The following is a 15,240-nucleotide window of genomic DNA, read 5'->3' as shown; positions in this document are numbered from 1 at the left end:
GTAATGGAGAAGTATAACTTGTGTAGCAGTGACTTTTTATACCAGTGATAACTCATTACTTGTGATGGAAAAGTATAACTTGTGTAGCAGTGACTTTTTATACCAATGATAACTGTCATTACTTGTAATGGAGAAGTATAACTTGTGTAGCAGTGACTTTTTATATTGATGATAATTGTCATTACTTGTAATGGAGAAGTAGAACTTTCTTTTTTCATCCAGGGTTACTGCTATTGCTGATCATCTGAATGTAGAATTTGCCTTGATTCACAAGGAGAGAAAAAAAGCTAATGAGGTAGCTTCTATGGTTTTAGTTGGTGATGTGAAAGATAAAGTGGCAATTCTTGTTGATGATATGGCAGATACGTGTGGAACAATATGCCATGCTGCTGAAAAGTGAGCATATCTTTTATTTTTTGTATAATAAAACCTTTCTTTTTTGTTTCTTTTGAAGGGAGAGGGGCATTTTCTAAATGCAAGTGTAATGTATCTACATGTCAGCATTACATAAAACCTACACAATTGTATTGAATGTTTTTAATTAATTCTGTACAAAACTTTGAGTTACAAAAACACTCATGTTAAAAAAAAATGTATTGTTAGAAAAATATATTAATTTGTATGTTTTTACAAGGTAATTTATCTTTTTCCCATAAACTACGAGTATGACTTTTAAAACTTTAGAACCTGCCAAGAGTCATTATAATACATCATTCGGTTTTCTTGAAGTTTGAGTATTTTTAGAAGTTTCAATAATTTTATGAAATTATCTTATATGAAAAACATTGAGAGGTTTTTGGAATTTTTTGAATGCCATCTCTAAAGATGTTTCAAGTTTAACCATTAACTGGTCTGTTGAGCCAATCTATATAATTACAAATATCTTGAAGTTTAATTACAAGTCTATTTACTTTCTATAGATTAACGCAAGCTGGGGCTCGTAAAGTGTATGCTATCCTTACTCATGGTATATTTTCTGGTCCAGCTATATCACGTATTAACAATGCCTGCTTTGAGGCTGTTGTAGTTACCAACAGTATACCACAGGAAGAACATATGAAGGAGTGTCTGAAGATTCAGGTATAGAATGCTTGATAAAATTTAATAGAAAATTAAACCTCTTCTGATGGTTTTCTTGTAATTATTATTCATATAAATTCAGTGTCATATAAAAATGGAATTTATTAGAACCAGTTTAAAAACTTAACACTTATACAAACATTGAGTGAAACATGAAACTGTAATACTATGTGGAGAGTTTGTGTATTATGTCAGCCAGTGCTTTTGTAAAAATTATGAAAATGTAACTGTTATTGCACTGGTAAGTGAATGTTGTTGGTAATTACTTGTTTTATAGAACATATTTTTCGTCATCTTGAAATCTGTATATTTTGTTACAAAGATTACTGAAACTTTCTTAAATTACTGTTTCTAGCCATATAGTATGTATGTTTTTCCATGTAGTTTGTTATATAGAATATTATTCTCTGGCTGATCTAATGATTGTAATTGACCGACTTGAAAAATAACCAATATCATGAAATAAGTAATTATATTCAGTTATATCAATGAACAAAATAAAAAAGCTATGTTTTAAAAATCTGAAGATCATATCTTTAATGAGAAATGTGTTGATTAGCAATTAATCAGTAACTGACTTAATTGGTCAGAGTGTCAATTAATAGATAATAATTTGCACCAAATACTCTGAAAGTGGGTAAAAATAAGAAATCAATACATTTGTTTTTCTTTTTATTGATAAAATACTCAATTAAGAATTATAAAATAAAGTGCAGTTTAATCAAAAGCAGTATGATTATATTACAAAGTTTATTAACAATGGACCATATATGTAAAAAATATTTTTTTTAAACTATTCATTAGTCTATGAAAAATTAAGCATATAGAAATATTCCACAAATAATTTAATTTTCATGGTGGATATAATTTTCCAATAAGTGGATTTAAGGGAAGTGAAATTAGAATGTTGAAGGAATTATTTAAACTTGAGTATTCAGGACCTTCTGATACTTAAGTATTTAAAATTGAATATTAAACCATAAAAATAAAATCATCTACAATTGTTCATTTTCAGTCAAATCACCACGTAAATAAAGTCCAGTATGCTTATAACCAAAGAAATTGTACGAGATGGTTATATAGTTACCCATTTTTTTAATATTGTAGTTGCACAGAGCACCAAGCTGGCTCTGTTGAATTAATTAGAAATAGGTGTTGATTAATCTGTAACAAGCCAAATTGCTAATTGGTACATCTGTATTTTATAATTAGTGTACACTTTGTTACTTGTACAGCTCAAAGTTTAATAAGGTGAGAGGAAATGAGCTTAGTTCTAGAATATAAAGTTTGGAAACAGCTTGAATGGGTGATGAAAAAACTTTATTACCAATAACAGATTTGTAATAAAGTTTCTTTCATTACCCATGCAAGCTGTCTCCAAATTTATTTTCTAAAAGTGGGTTCCTCATCATGAAATTTAGTTTCAGAAAAAATACTTGCCAGTTACAGGACAATTGTAGAGAAAACTGGAATGGTCCTTCTAGATATTAGGTTCTACTGTTAAATATATATTTCAGTGATATGATCCTGATTGTTAATAAGTTATTATTTAGTAGTTTTAAAGGGTTCATCTGGCTAACCACATTTTTCTGCCTGGCCACTAATAGACTGTGTAGGATACAAAATAAAACACATAATCAACTTAATATCAGAATCACTATTCTTGTATTATGAGTTTCATATGGGTTTATGTCTAGTGCGAGTAGAGAGAATTTTTGAAAATTATTTTCTAATTCACACACATAGGTAAGTTATTGCATTTAAGAAAGTTAGTCAGAAAGTATGCATATAATAATTTTGTTTCTCTTTCAGTGTATTGACATCTCAATGATCCTAGCTGAAGCTATTCGTAGAACTCACAATGGAGAAAGTGTTTCTTATCTGTTTAGTAATGTACCTATGTAAGATTATTGATGATGTTATTGTGATATGTGAGTGAGAAAATGATACATTGCATAAATATCTCATAAAAAGTGTGAATTTTATGACCAAATAAAAACCAGTTTTTTTTTTTTCTTAATTATAAACTCCCAAGATTAGTAAAGGTTCATAATATCAGTATTTGGAATGCACAGTAAAAAAAAAATAATAATAATTCTTTATACTAATGATGGCTAAAGATATATCTTTTTTTTGTAGGATAAGTAATGAATATAAATCTTTTTATTCCTCACACATGTTAGAGACAAATAGTAATTTCTTCAGTGTCATCAATATCATGAAACTTGCATGTTTGCAAATCTTAGTGAGAGTTGTATTAGAATTATTGTTGCTGTTATATTAACATGGAAAATTTATTCACCAACAAGAAAACAGCTTAGCTTTGGCTATTGTCTAGCTTTGATGAATTTATATGAAAATAGTGTGCATTGAAACTTAAGGAACAGATTTAAGTGTGTGCAACCTACTTAAGTTACAATTATGATTTTTCGTGATTTAAATTCTTTACAACTCCCAAAATTACCTATTTTTAGATTTTCCATTATTTGAAATAGGAAGATTAAATGTGAAGGTATTTTATGCAGTGATAAAAGAATGCAAAAATTTTGTATCCGAATATTTGTTTTTTTTAAATTCCTAATAAGTCTTGTATTGATTTATGTGTTAGGTTTCAAAATTATACAATACAATGTGGGTAAGAAGGCATTTACTTGAAAAAATATTAAAATGACAATCTGATGTATATTTTTTTATTATTGTTTATTTAAAAAATGTCATGAACTTTGGACATTGTACATTACAGTAACTTATCATCTTATAGAAATTAGGTTTTAACTGATTAAATAAGAAGCTGAAACCGTGTTAAGGAATACTTTATATTAGCTAAACATTTATTAAACTTTTGCTCTACATGATTCAAGCTGAAATTGTTAAAAAATGGTAAGGATGTGATAATATACTAACAGACAAGAACATGAAAATCGGAGTAACACACATAAATAATTGATTTTTTATTTACTTCGAAGTCAAAGGTATGACACCTCAAAACGTTTTTTCATTTATTTATTGAAGTGTGTACTTTGGCAGAAACATTGAAAGAAAAGTGAATGTTCCAAGTAAGTGATTACCAAGATTTGGATGTGTGTGTTTTGTGCCATGCAGACGGGTTAAAAAGAGCATCTTTTACTGTAAAATTTAGATGCAGACTATGCTAAATATAGCACTGTGTTATATAGTGAATCATCATTTTGTTTTTGAATAAAATGTTTTGAAGTTGAAAGATTTAGTGGGACTTTGCTGTCATATTAACTAGAGTGAAAATGTTGGGTAGAAAGTTAAAAAAGGTTTTGAGTGTGCCTGGAGAGCAAATATATATTTTCACTCACTTGTGTACATAAATGATATGGTACTGACTTGTCATTTACCTATATCTATTGTATTTCACAAATTTAGAATATTTGGTTGTTTTTTATGTTCTTGTTTATTAAAAAAATTAATATTCATCAAAACCCAAGGATTCTGATAATGGGTATTTAGTGTTTTAAGCTATGTAATTCAGTAACCACACACATTATACAAGAAGATATCTAATTTGCAGATGAAGATTAATTGTTCTGTAATGAAAACCACACTGTATTGTAACAAAGGTAACTTTAAACTTATAGTTAATTACTTTGATGCCACAAAATGATTTTTATGGACAGATAAAATCTGGCGTATTGAGTTTAGGTACCAACAATCGAGACTGATTCTCTTAAATTCATGCCACGTGAACTTGCATACATTAATTGTATTCAGTTTTAAGTATTGGAATCAAAAAATTTTGTTTGTAGTGTTCTTAATTCTAAAATTCAGTGTAAAGAAGATGTTCTATAAATGCTGTACAGAAAAAGTCATGCTCAAACCTTTTGTTTAGAGGGGAAAATGTCTGTTAGCTTTGATATCATAACAGAGTTAAATTATTACGTGTAGTTTTATGTGATATTTGAACTTGTTTAACATTAAATCTATGTGTGTAATGTTGAGTTTTTAAAAAATATGCTCATTTTCTTGTGCAGTGTATAAAGTTTGGAAGTCTTTGCTCAGATATATTTTATTTCCAAGTTAATATGATATAGACTTGTACACACAGTTTTTTGTATATTGACTATTAATTGCCCACTGTGGAAGAAGTTTAGTGTGTGTGTGTGGCAAAAATACTGAACTTGCTAAACAGGGTATTTTAAACTTTGATTTAGGCCTCATGTACATTATTTTTAAACCATTGTTAAGAATACCGGGTATTATTTTAAGTTGTGGATAACACTTTTAATATTTCCTTTCAGTTTATTATTTGTAACAGCCAGGTATCAGGTGGATAACTGAACATACAATAAATCATAATTAAAAATAATCTTGTATATTGTCCTATATATATACACACATTTATATGGGCCTTTCCAATCTATTTTTATATGTTCAAACCTTTCTCATGCTGAGATGGCACAGGATTTGTTGCTAAACTTCAGCTTAAGAGGTGGATAGTAACGTCATGAAGCCCAGTTTGTAAATTTCAGATATGGTTAAATGTATTCCCTTACTTTGGGTTTTAGTTTTATGTCTGTTATGATATACATTGAGTGTATTTAATCATATGTTACTCTTATAGTGTCTTTATAAATATTCTTTGTGCAGTTTAGTTAACTGTGAAATTATGGCTACCCTCAAGTATAGTGACAAATATTTAAAGAAACGTCTGAAAACTTTACAAAGCACTGTATTTTTACAGTTAAATTTTATTTCCTGTGATTATAGATGAGTACATATGTACACAACTGTTTTTGGAAATATACAGATCAATAATAGATGGTTCCAATTAGACAATGCATTACCAACCTCAGCAATTTTTTGCACTAACACCAACACCACTAGAAAAAATTAATAAAACAAAAGCAAATAATTAAACTAGAAGTGGATATAATTTCAACTCTGATATGATTAGAGCATTTGCTTGCTTCTTATTTTACACACTGGAATGTTATTAATATGAAGACAGTGATATTTTATTAGTTCTATATTATGCCATACAATAGGAAAAAGCAAAATAACGATGCACTAGGTGCTTACCATAAAATTGAAGATGTCTGCTTTTAAGGCTCTAGTACTAATGTCAACAAATTGTCCAAGTGTAATTATTAAGAATACTGATATAATGGCCTACCCAAGTATATGTTATATAGTACAATTTTGTACTTTTTTTTTAATTGATAGAAGAACCCTGCAAGTCATTTTAGTTGATTATTAAGAAATGTGATTTTTTAAAAATTGTTGAAGTATAAATCATTAAGTTTAAACCTAAACAAGAGATGCTATCAGCTGATATGGAAAGAGCAGTGAATTATAAAACACTAGAGATTTTCTCCAGTATGGAGCTCAAATGGTTGGTAAGCATTTCATCATGCTTGAGAAATATTTATCTATAATGTTACGTGGTTTCACACCTTTCCATGAATAACATTACTATTGTCATAATCATTTTATAATTTGCCTCCATTAAAGAAATAGCCTAATGCTCATAGCAGCAAAAGTTGAAAAGTCATAGTGATTCAAAAACAAAACGGAACAGGTAACTTGGGAAATTTAAATAACATGATTTATTTCCTTACCTCTCCTCAAAACATGAATTAAATATAATGGGTTGATTAGATTTTAGTCTCTAAGGAACAATACAGAATGGGTGTTTTGTTTAAATTCTGTAAACAAAAAAAGGATAACCTACAACATAGTTATTATTTAGCATCTGATCAGGATTGCTTTCCTCATTTCCTCAGCGTAAACTCTAAATGAAAAATGTACAAGGGTTATAACTACATAAAATCTTAGCAAATATTTAATAATTTTACTTCAACATTGAATAAGAAGCAGTTTGTTATAAAAAAAATGAAGGGAACCTTTCTATATAAAATGAGATTAAAATCCAATAAACACTCGTAATACTGCAAAAACTAGTTTTGTTTTGATAATAGAAATCACTCATCTCTCCATCGTAAGTTGTGGTTTTGTTTCTTTTGCTAATACATGGTTGGTAAAACAGAAATGATCAACACCAATAGGATTGTTTATTTATAACATTTTTGCTAACCCAAATAACAGAACAAACAGAAAATAAAAATGTAACTTCATCTGAGATATGAACTACAGAATCAAAACATTTGCATTTAACTATTTATTTTTACAATAAATACTATATTGCCACAATGAGCAATAACTATAAATGACAACATCAAAACATACTGTTAAAACCTGACAAACCTGAATCCTATTCAATAAATTTGCAGGCCATCTCGAAACAAATGCTGCAATGTTTTTATACTGAGTTTCACAGATAAGCAAATCACAACCTAATATGATGCTAAAATTTATTACATGCGCAAAAATTTTTTTGTTAACATTTCCTCTAATGTTAAATAAGGATATGCTTTCTAATCATACAGGTCAAAATATATATTTCAACAAGCATATAGTACTTCAAAACAGGAGTAAAATATAACTTCAGCACGTGCCTAAAAAAAAAGCAGGACTAACATTTGTTTGGTATACTTTACACTCAATATATATATTTTTTTATGAAGTACCTTTAATATAACCAGATTATGTATAAGGACTCGGGGTTAATTAACTAAGATTTTTTACAGACAACTAAAAATACAATAGAACAAAAAACAACTTTATAATGCAGGACTAAAAACTCTTCACCAGCCACAATAAGATTCTTTAATCTTAGTTTAAATTCACTTCACAAATACCTTTTACATTACTACCTGAAATGAGGAGAACAATGATATATGATCACCCTTTCTCAATAGTAGTTAAAATTTTAAACTTATTGACTTAGTAGGAGTAGCTAAATTAATAATTTGTAAGAAGTATGACTTAGTTAATATTTGAAACTATACAAATTTCACATTCAGGAGCAATGACTTTAGAAATTTAAAACATCAGAGGTTCCTGCAAGTGATAAATACAAATTGATTCCTACTAATAGATGTCACTGCAACTGAATATCCTGTGGGTGATAAAAACATCTGTTTTAACTAATAGTACAGTCCAGGACATTAGGGGGCAAACAGTCCAGTGTACTTGCAACAGCCCTTATCATGTATGTCATGGTACCGTAACACCCACTTGGAGCACTATCATAGAAATGTTGACAGATTCCTGCTGCTCCACCACATGGGGCAACCTTGTGTCCTGATGCTACAGCACAACATAGGGTGGCATCTCCATCCACTTGACACTGTAAAAATTCATAAGGTATTTTCTTAGCAAGTGTTACCTTCTGTGCTAAGTACAAGAGATTCCATACCACTAAATGCTATAAGAGATACAGATTCAGTACTGTATTTAAAACAATTAAGTCTGATTCAAGCTTATTTGTTGGATTTTATGACAAACCTACAGTGAATTTGAAGTCAAATAGAACCACAGATCTCTACATATTGATTATAAAAATCTAAAACATTACCCAAAAGCTTCAGCACTTTTATTTCTGCTAAAGAAGAAGAAACTCTATCTCTAAGCATTCAGGCTTTGTTTTTGTTACATTTTTAATAATTCTATATATGAAGTTGACCAATGTGTACCTTACAAAAGTATGGGCCTTTTAAATTATAAGATGAACAAAAGTTTAATTGATTCTTTATCCATGTGTCTTTCTACATTACAAGGGTTTGGGTTTTTTGAAAACTGGAGTATCCACGTAGGGTATCTCACCTGATCTTCCAGAAAGATATGATTAGCTTTGTGGACTAAATGTTCTATGTTAATGGTGCTACCAAAATCTTGAACAGAGTCATGTTCTACTACCAATGTCAGTACCATCAAGGCCTCAACCATTAGTTGACGGTACTCTGGCTGAGGAATGCTGTTCAATACATGCTCAACTTGAAGTGCAAACTTCAGCTCACCAGGAGTCATCTTGAAACCAAAAAGGTCATTTTATGTTACAATGCACTGTACTGTTAAAAATTGTTTACTAAATATGCAATATCATTAGGAAGTATAATGAACTAAGTAATATAATAACAAGTACATTATTAGGGTAATTAATTACAACTACATGTCTGCAATTAAATTTATAACATTAATAGCAAATAATATACTTACATTATCATGCTTATGAAATTACAAATACTGGTAATTAGTGTACAACCGTGCTATTATAAATATAAAATTACACAACTAATAGAAATGTTTAGGCTACTATACTGACTGTACAACGAAGTTACCTGGATAACTCTTGAACATGTACATATTGATAGTATTTACATATTATGTTGTATTTTTCGATTTGAACACAAAGTTATCTAAAATGTATGTTTTTATATGGGCATGTACAACAATAAAACATGCTCTTGAAAGTACAATATGTAAATACACAAAAAAAACAAGTATCTTATTTATTTATAAGCCCCCCAGTGGCACAGCGGTATGGCTGCGGACTTACAACGCTAGAAACCGGGTTTCGATACTCGTGTATATAGCCCTTGTGTCGCTTTGTGCATAATTAAAACCAAATAAACAATTTATTTATAATAAAAAAAAAAATTACTTTCAGATTTGAGATATTACAAAAATCAGTTGTTAGTTAAAAACAAAATCAAACATCCTGGATGGAGAGAATAACAGTCTTACCTCTCTAGTCAACTGCTGAGACAAAACTTTTCCTTCTATTGATAGTCCTTGGCACTGTAGTATAAAAACAAAGAATGGTGTGTATGGGTACAGGGTTAAGATAAACATTTGTAATATATATATATTTTTAAATGAAAGATACAAATGCCTATGTCAGGATAAAACAATCTTCAGGTAATTAATTCATGTTTTAAATTTTACAAAATAAAACTAAAATTTGTCTTACTCTTTCAAGAATGGACCAAATTCGAGGATAAAAACCACGAGGAACTCTGTTCAAAGCTCCATCTAGCCTACGCCTCCGCAGCCACTGGCCCTGACGGTCACTTTCAAAATGAATGTCTTCATTTGATCCTTCTCTTCCCAGAAAATTATCTACAACACTTTTCTGTCAAAGATATTCAGATATATTATATGTATATATAGGGTTTACAACAACATATCTTGACAGTTTAAATATATATATATATTCTAGGATAAGGTATATTATGTTTCTAACAATACACATTTCAGCTAGGTACATACAGAGTCTCATGATCATATACAAATTAGACTTGCATATAAGCACAATATGAAATGTAGCTGAACATTTGAGATCACGACATTCACAAACATTAGAGAACAGCGAGATGCTGAGTGCTACTAAAATCTTTGGTTCTTGATACATTCACAACAAAAGCTATACTTAGCATGTGGTTCATAAAATTTGTTTACCACAGTTAACTGTGTAGAAAGCTTTGCATATTACCTTCTATATGTTTACCTACACCTTCCAATATGATGAGGAGTTAAAAGTACATGACTATAAATCCAAAAACATGTTTGCTCTAGAGTTCACAACATGTGTTGCAGGTGAGGAAAAATTGGCCCTGATACATCCTATGGTCAGTTTTTATTAAGCAGCATAAAGCTATCAAAAATCCAGTGAACCCTTAAATTTACTGCTGAGCCACTGGAAGCTCTGGATAGATAAGTTCTATCTTACTCTTATTCATGGACATGTTCATACCTATAACTGTGTCATCTGAGCTAGTGAAAATCCATCGGATATAGCTGAACAATGTATGCATTTACCAAAAGTTACTGTGTAGTGCAGTTTCACTGCTGACTTTATCCTGGGGCTATTGCTCTTTAAGGAGTGAACACCTTAAGGTTGGGCAACATGCAGGTGACTGTTCGGGGGTTATCATGAGTTGTTAAAGTGCTTGTGTTATACCAGTATTTCAACAGCTTGGATAGATCCAAGGATATCACATTCATGCAAGGTAGTGTTGCACCTCATACATACTTTCCATTGTTGATGAGAATTGGATTACTAGCCACAACTTCCATCAAGCTCCTGACCTAATCTCTGCTAACTACTGGCTAGAGGACTTTCTAAAGATGCATGTTTTATTATCACAACCATTGCTCAACTGAAGGATGCCAATGTAAGAAAAGTTCAAGCTAATCTTGCAGTGATTTGACACGACACAATACCCATTATGTACATCAAAATGAACATAATACTAAAAAATCATAGTAGTAATTATGAACAATTGCTGTAGTGGTATCTGCAGTGACATATCCAGAAACCAGTGGAATGCACTCCATTATACATGTATGCAAAATATATCATCTATATGTCACATGGTTTGTTTTACATGTTTCATATAAACATACTGACTTTACAGCCTCCATATACTATGTTTCCAACAGTAATATGTCGAGGAAGGTATTACATTTTGTGTAGATAAATAGATACAAAGTATAACATGTGGACAGTTTATCAACAGTAAATATGCACAATCTGGTATTGTCTTTTGTTTAAAAACACAGATACAAGGTTTATTTGATTTATAACAGCATACCTGGACAGTTAAGTATTGACTTGTGTTTAGTTATACAGTTACAAGGTATACTAGGTTTTAAATGATACACAGGTGTTGCCTTTTGTTTAAACATTCAGAAACATGGTATATGAACAGTTAGGTGTTACACCTTTTTTTTTTTTAGATCTACAGGGGCAAAGTGTAGTTTCCAATAATATAACATTACATCTAGCTGTTGACTTTTGTTTATATATACCTGAACACTTACATATTTTTATGAAGATGCACAAAATGGCTATATCAGGAGTACAACAAAGCAGTTAAGTGCAATGCCACAAAAATCATAGCCCTAAAAAATCTTGCATATTTCATCAACCTACCATACACAACATATATTTGCATACAATATTACATTACTAGCTGTGACTCATAAAACATTTGTGGTAGTTTTCATGCCCTTTGCTTGCATTTTCCTGCATGGTATTTTAGCTAAACTTTCTTGCAGGTATTATGTGTTAGCTTGATAAATCTTGGTCTATTTGAAAAACTTTTATGCAGTTAGACAAACAAACTCATGTAGATGTAACTTTATTCAATAAAACTACATGTACATAACATTATTCAATATAACTACACGCATGTTACTTTATTTAATAAAACTACACGTAAAGTAAACAATAAAATATAGTAATGGTATTTACAATGGTGTACAGAGTATGAAACAGTTATGAGTGTTCATTTTATCACACGGTTTAAAAACCTGAAACAAAGAGACTCACAAAAATGAAAATAAAACCCATACTAACAAAGAAAAGTAGCTAAAATGAATTTATAGCAGTCTACAAAACGAGCCAATTATTGAAAAGTAAAGTAAATGTAAAGTTGTAATAAAGGCAAACTTGGCTGAATGTGCAGAAATGTTTGAATGCATGTTCACAAAGGGATAAGCATATGGTTTTTGAATGAACTATACATGCATATTTTAAACCTAAATAAGTCGAGAAAGCCCATAGCAATTGTATTTAGTGTAATGTTAATTTATTTCTATGAAATTAAACACAAGTCAAGTGTTGTTTGTGTGAAATACATTGCAAAAAACAAACAAACTAAAGTTGAAATCGAAGCCAGTTGTCATGTGATGACAAAGACATTGTGCCATCATGTAGCATACTCATTGCATTAAAAAGTTTGACTAAGCAAATATCATGTAAAGTGATTCTGAATTGAAAAGTCAATATACAATCCGGAATCTTCATACAAAGACCTTTCTAGTGATATGAGATTTGTGGCATTTGATCAAGAACTTTGTGAGAAAACTTCTGGACATACAAACACAAGCATATTATTTATATAGATGTTTATTCTTTAAACTAAGATAAGCATAAACAGTGTAATATAAAATTGGTATTAAGTGAAATTAGTTTATATGATGAAGCAAAAGAATTAGATAACTCACTTTGCTAGCTTTACTGCTGGCCACTGAAACAACCCCACTTCGAACTGAAAAGCAACAAATTTTATTACATTACATAACTCTGAGTAAATGAAAATTTACAGAAAAAAGATTTTTTATTTCATTGAACCTGACAAATTATTATTTCAAAGTAACACACAGTTTAGTTTATAAATGCTTTATAATGTTTCAATATTGCATTCTATAAAGCTAACCAACATATAGTTTCACAAAATAATGTGACATTGTTCTATGTATAATATTTTATAATAATAAACAATTAAGTTTGCTAATTGCTAATTTAATATAATTTAGAAGAAAAAAAAAGAAGTAAATGATTCTAATAACTAAATTCGGATAATAAGCATGCAAAAAACTTACTACTTTTAACAACAAATTCTTTTCCACTTAGAATATGGTGAACCAAAGTCTTCATCTCATATGGACTCAAATTCAATAAATGTTCAGATGCTTCATCACCTAAACAAAAACAAAAGTTCTTAAAAATTGGAGACTAATAGTATGTAAAACTTGTCTGATGTATTTCCATACCATTCAAGATACCACTGAAAAGTGATAGAAGGAAAGAAAATGAAGAATGTCAAAATATGCTATAATTTTCATTAGGTAGCGGTATTTTCAGCCACAACACCACCTTATATCAGCTTTTGGCAACCTATTCTCCCTGCATCCTAAAAGAAAAAAAAACACAACAACAACAACAGAAATAGAGTTTACATTTTGAAAAACAGTGAAGCATTAGAAACTAATAGGCCTAAAATTTATGATAAAAATCTTGCAAACTGCAAATTTATACACACTCCTGATTTTGAATCTGAAATGGTAAAATTAAGAGAAATGTGGAAAAAAAACTACAGTTTGCATGATTTTTATCACACATTTTAGTCCTAATGGTTTCTAATAACATAAGTAGTTTGCAAGAGATAAAGTTACCTGCATGTGATAGCAGCCTAAATCCAGGTGCACCAATGCTTGGAAAATAAAACATAAAACTTATTTTTTGTATATCATACTTTTAAGATCATTAGTTGAGAGTGTGGAAGTCTTTTTTGCTATGTGTTTCATATACAGTAAGTTTTTTAATCGAATGATTTTTGGCTTTTGACTGGTCAAGGGGGTCTTACAGTCCTTGAAGGCTGTATGTATGGCCTGCATTTTAATTTAGGCGTTGCTTACCACTGTCTTATGTAAACATGGGCTAAGAGGTCAGGTAGAGACCCCTAGGGTTTAGTTATAGCCATCCTTAAGTTTGAGCACTGACCAGAGGGAAGGCAGCCAATTCGAAGTACCAACCATCACATGGGATTTAAACCAAATATGGGATTGATTGTCATTCTTATGACACACTGATAGCTGAAAGTGTGTTAAACTCTAGATCTTCTAATCCACAGTCTAGCACATAAACCAATAAGCCATGCCCAACTATTTTCAATAAGTAGCATTTGCCTTGCATTACTTTTGACAATTGTTGAGGAATTTTTTTAAACTCTAAAACCACGTGTTCACACATAAGGTTTGGTGATTCTTGCTGAATTAATTCACTTACCCTGACAAGACACAGAAGCTCATGGTGTAACATTACTATTTCTCAATGAACAGGCTTCTAGGTCTACAGTACACGTGGCTCATTATATCTTTCAACCCGGGCTCGGTCCGAAAGACCGACCTCGTAACCATTTTGTGCTTGTTATAGGTTTCATGCTATAACTTTTAAATTAGTAAATGTTAATGAAATTTGCCAGTTTATCGGTAAACATTACAATGCTTTCATATGCAAAATATCTAATATTCTTTATTAAGTCTTACAGTATGTAAAGCAATGTTTCTCTCATGCCTTTTTTTCTTTTCACATCTTGTCTATCTATCATACAAAGTAATTTTCATTTTAACATTAAAAATACTTTTATGTATCAGAAAATCTTCTAATTTCACATGCAAAATCTTTATAATGTCCAAATAGTTATCAAACATTTCTTAAGAAAAAACTTAATATTTTATCTGTTATTTTCAGTAATTAATCTCTGTATGGGTTCGGTAAATTTGACCGATCTCGCAACCACCATAAAAAATTAGGAAATAAACATAAATTATACATCTTTCATTCTAGAATGAACACAAATTATAACATGAAAACATAAATGTTTAGACAAAGTAGCTCAAATCTCATAACATTGTACATTTCTATATATTTACAATATTGACCTTTCATCCGTGCTTGGCTAACAACACAGAAGTTACAATGATGCAGCTCATGTGCACTCA

At 30.2% G+C, this 15,240-nt stretch overlaps 2 protein-coding genes across 2 annotated transcripts in view; one reads left to right on the top strand and one right to left on the bottom strand.

Annotated features, from left to right (window-relative positions):
* The window catches only part of LOC106472079 (ribose-phosphate pyrophosphokinase 2), a 26,622-nt gene extending 23,456 nt beyond the window's left edge, over positions 1 to 3,166 (top strand). The window contains exons 5-7 of the mRNA XM_013932709.2: positions 223 to 396; positions 921 to 1,080; positions 2,893 to 3,166. Coding sequence (XP_013788163.1) covers positions 223 to 396; positions 921 to 1,080; positions 2,893 to 2,985 — 427 coding nt within the window. The 3' untranslated portion in view covers positions 2,986 to 3,166. The remainder of the gene's footprint in view (positions 1 to 222; positions 397 to 920; positions 1,081 to 2,892) is intronic.
* A 1,331-nt stretch (positions 3,167 to 4,497) lies between these two features.
* The window catches only part of LOC106472078 (probable phosphorylase b kinase regulatory subunit alpha), a gene marked incomplete at its 5' end in the record, with an annotated part of 42,812 nt that continues 32,069 nt past the window's right edge, over positions 4,498 to 15,240 (bottom strand). The window contains 6 exons of the mRNA XM_013932708.2: positions 4,498 to 8,296; positions 8,773 to 8,976; positions 9,694 to 9,747; positions 9,920 to 10,081; positions 12,961 to 13,004; positions 13,339 to 13,456. Coding sequence (XP_013788162.2) covers positions 8,090 to 8,296; positions 8,773 to 8,976; positions 9,694 to 9,747; positions 9,920 to 10,081; positions 12,961 to 13,004; positions 13,339 to 13,456 — 789 coding nt within the window. The remainder of the gene's footprint in view (positions 8,297 to 8,772; positions 8,977 to 9,693; positions 9,748 to 9,919; positions 10,082 to 12,960; positions 13,005 to 13,338; positions 13,457 to 15,240) is intronic.

Source organism: Limulus polyphemus, unplaced genomic scaffold, assembly GCF_000517525.1.
Source record: "Limulus polyphemus unplaced genomic scaffold, Limulus_polyphemus-2.1.2 Scaffold5068, whole genome shotgun sequence".
Classification (NCBI taxonomy): domain Eukaryota; kingdom Metazoa; phylum Arthropoda; class Merostomata; order Xiphosura; family Limulidae; genus Limulus; species Limulus polyphemus.
This window is presented reverse-complemented; position numbering and strand designations above follow the sequence as displayed.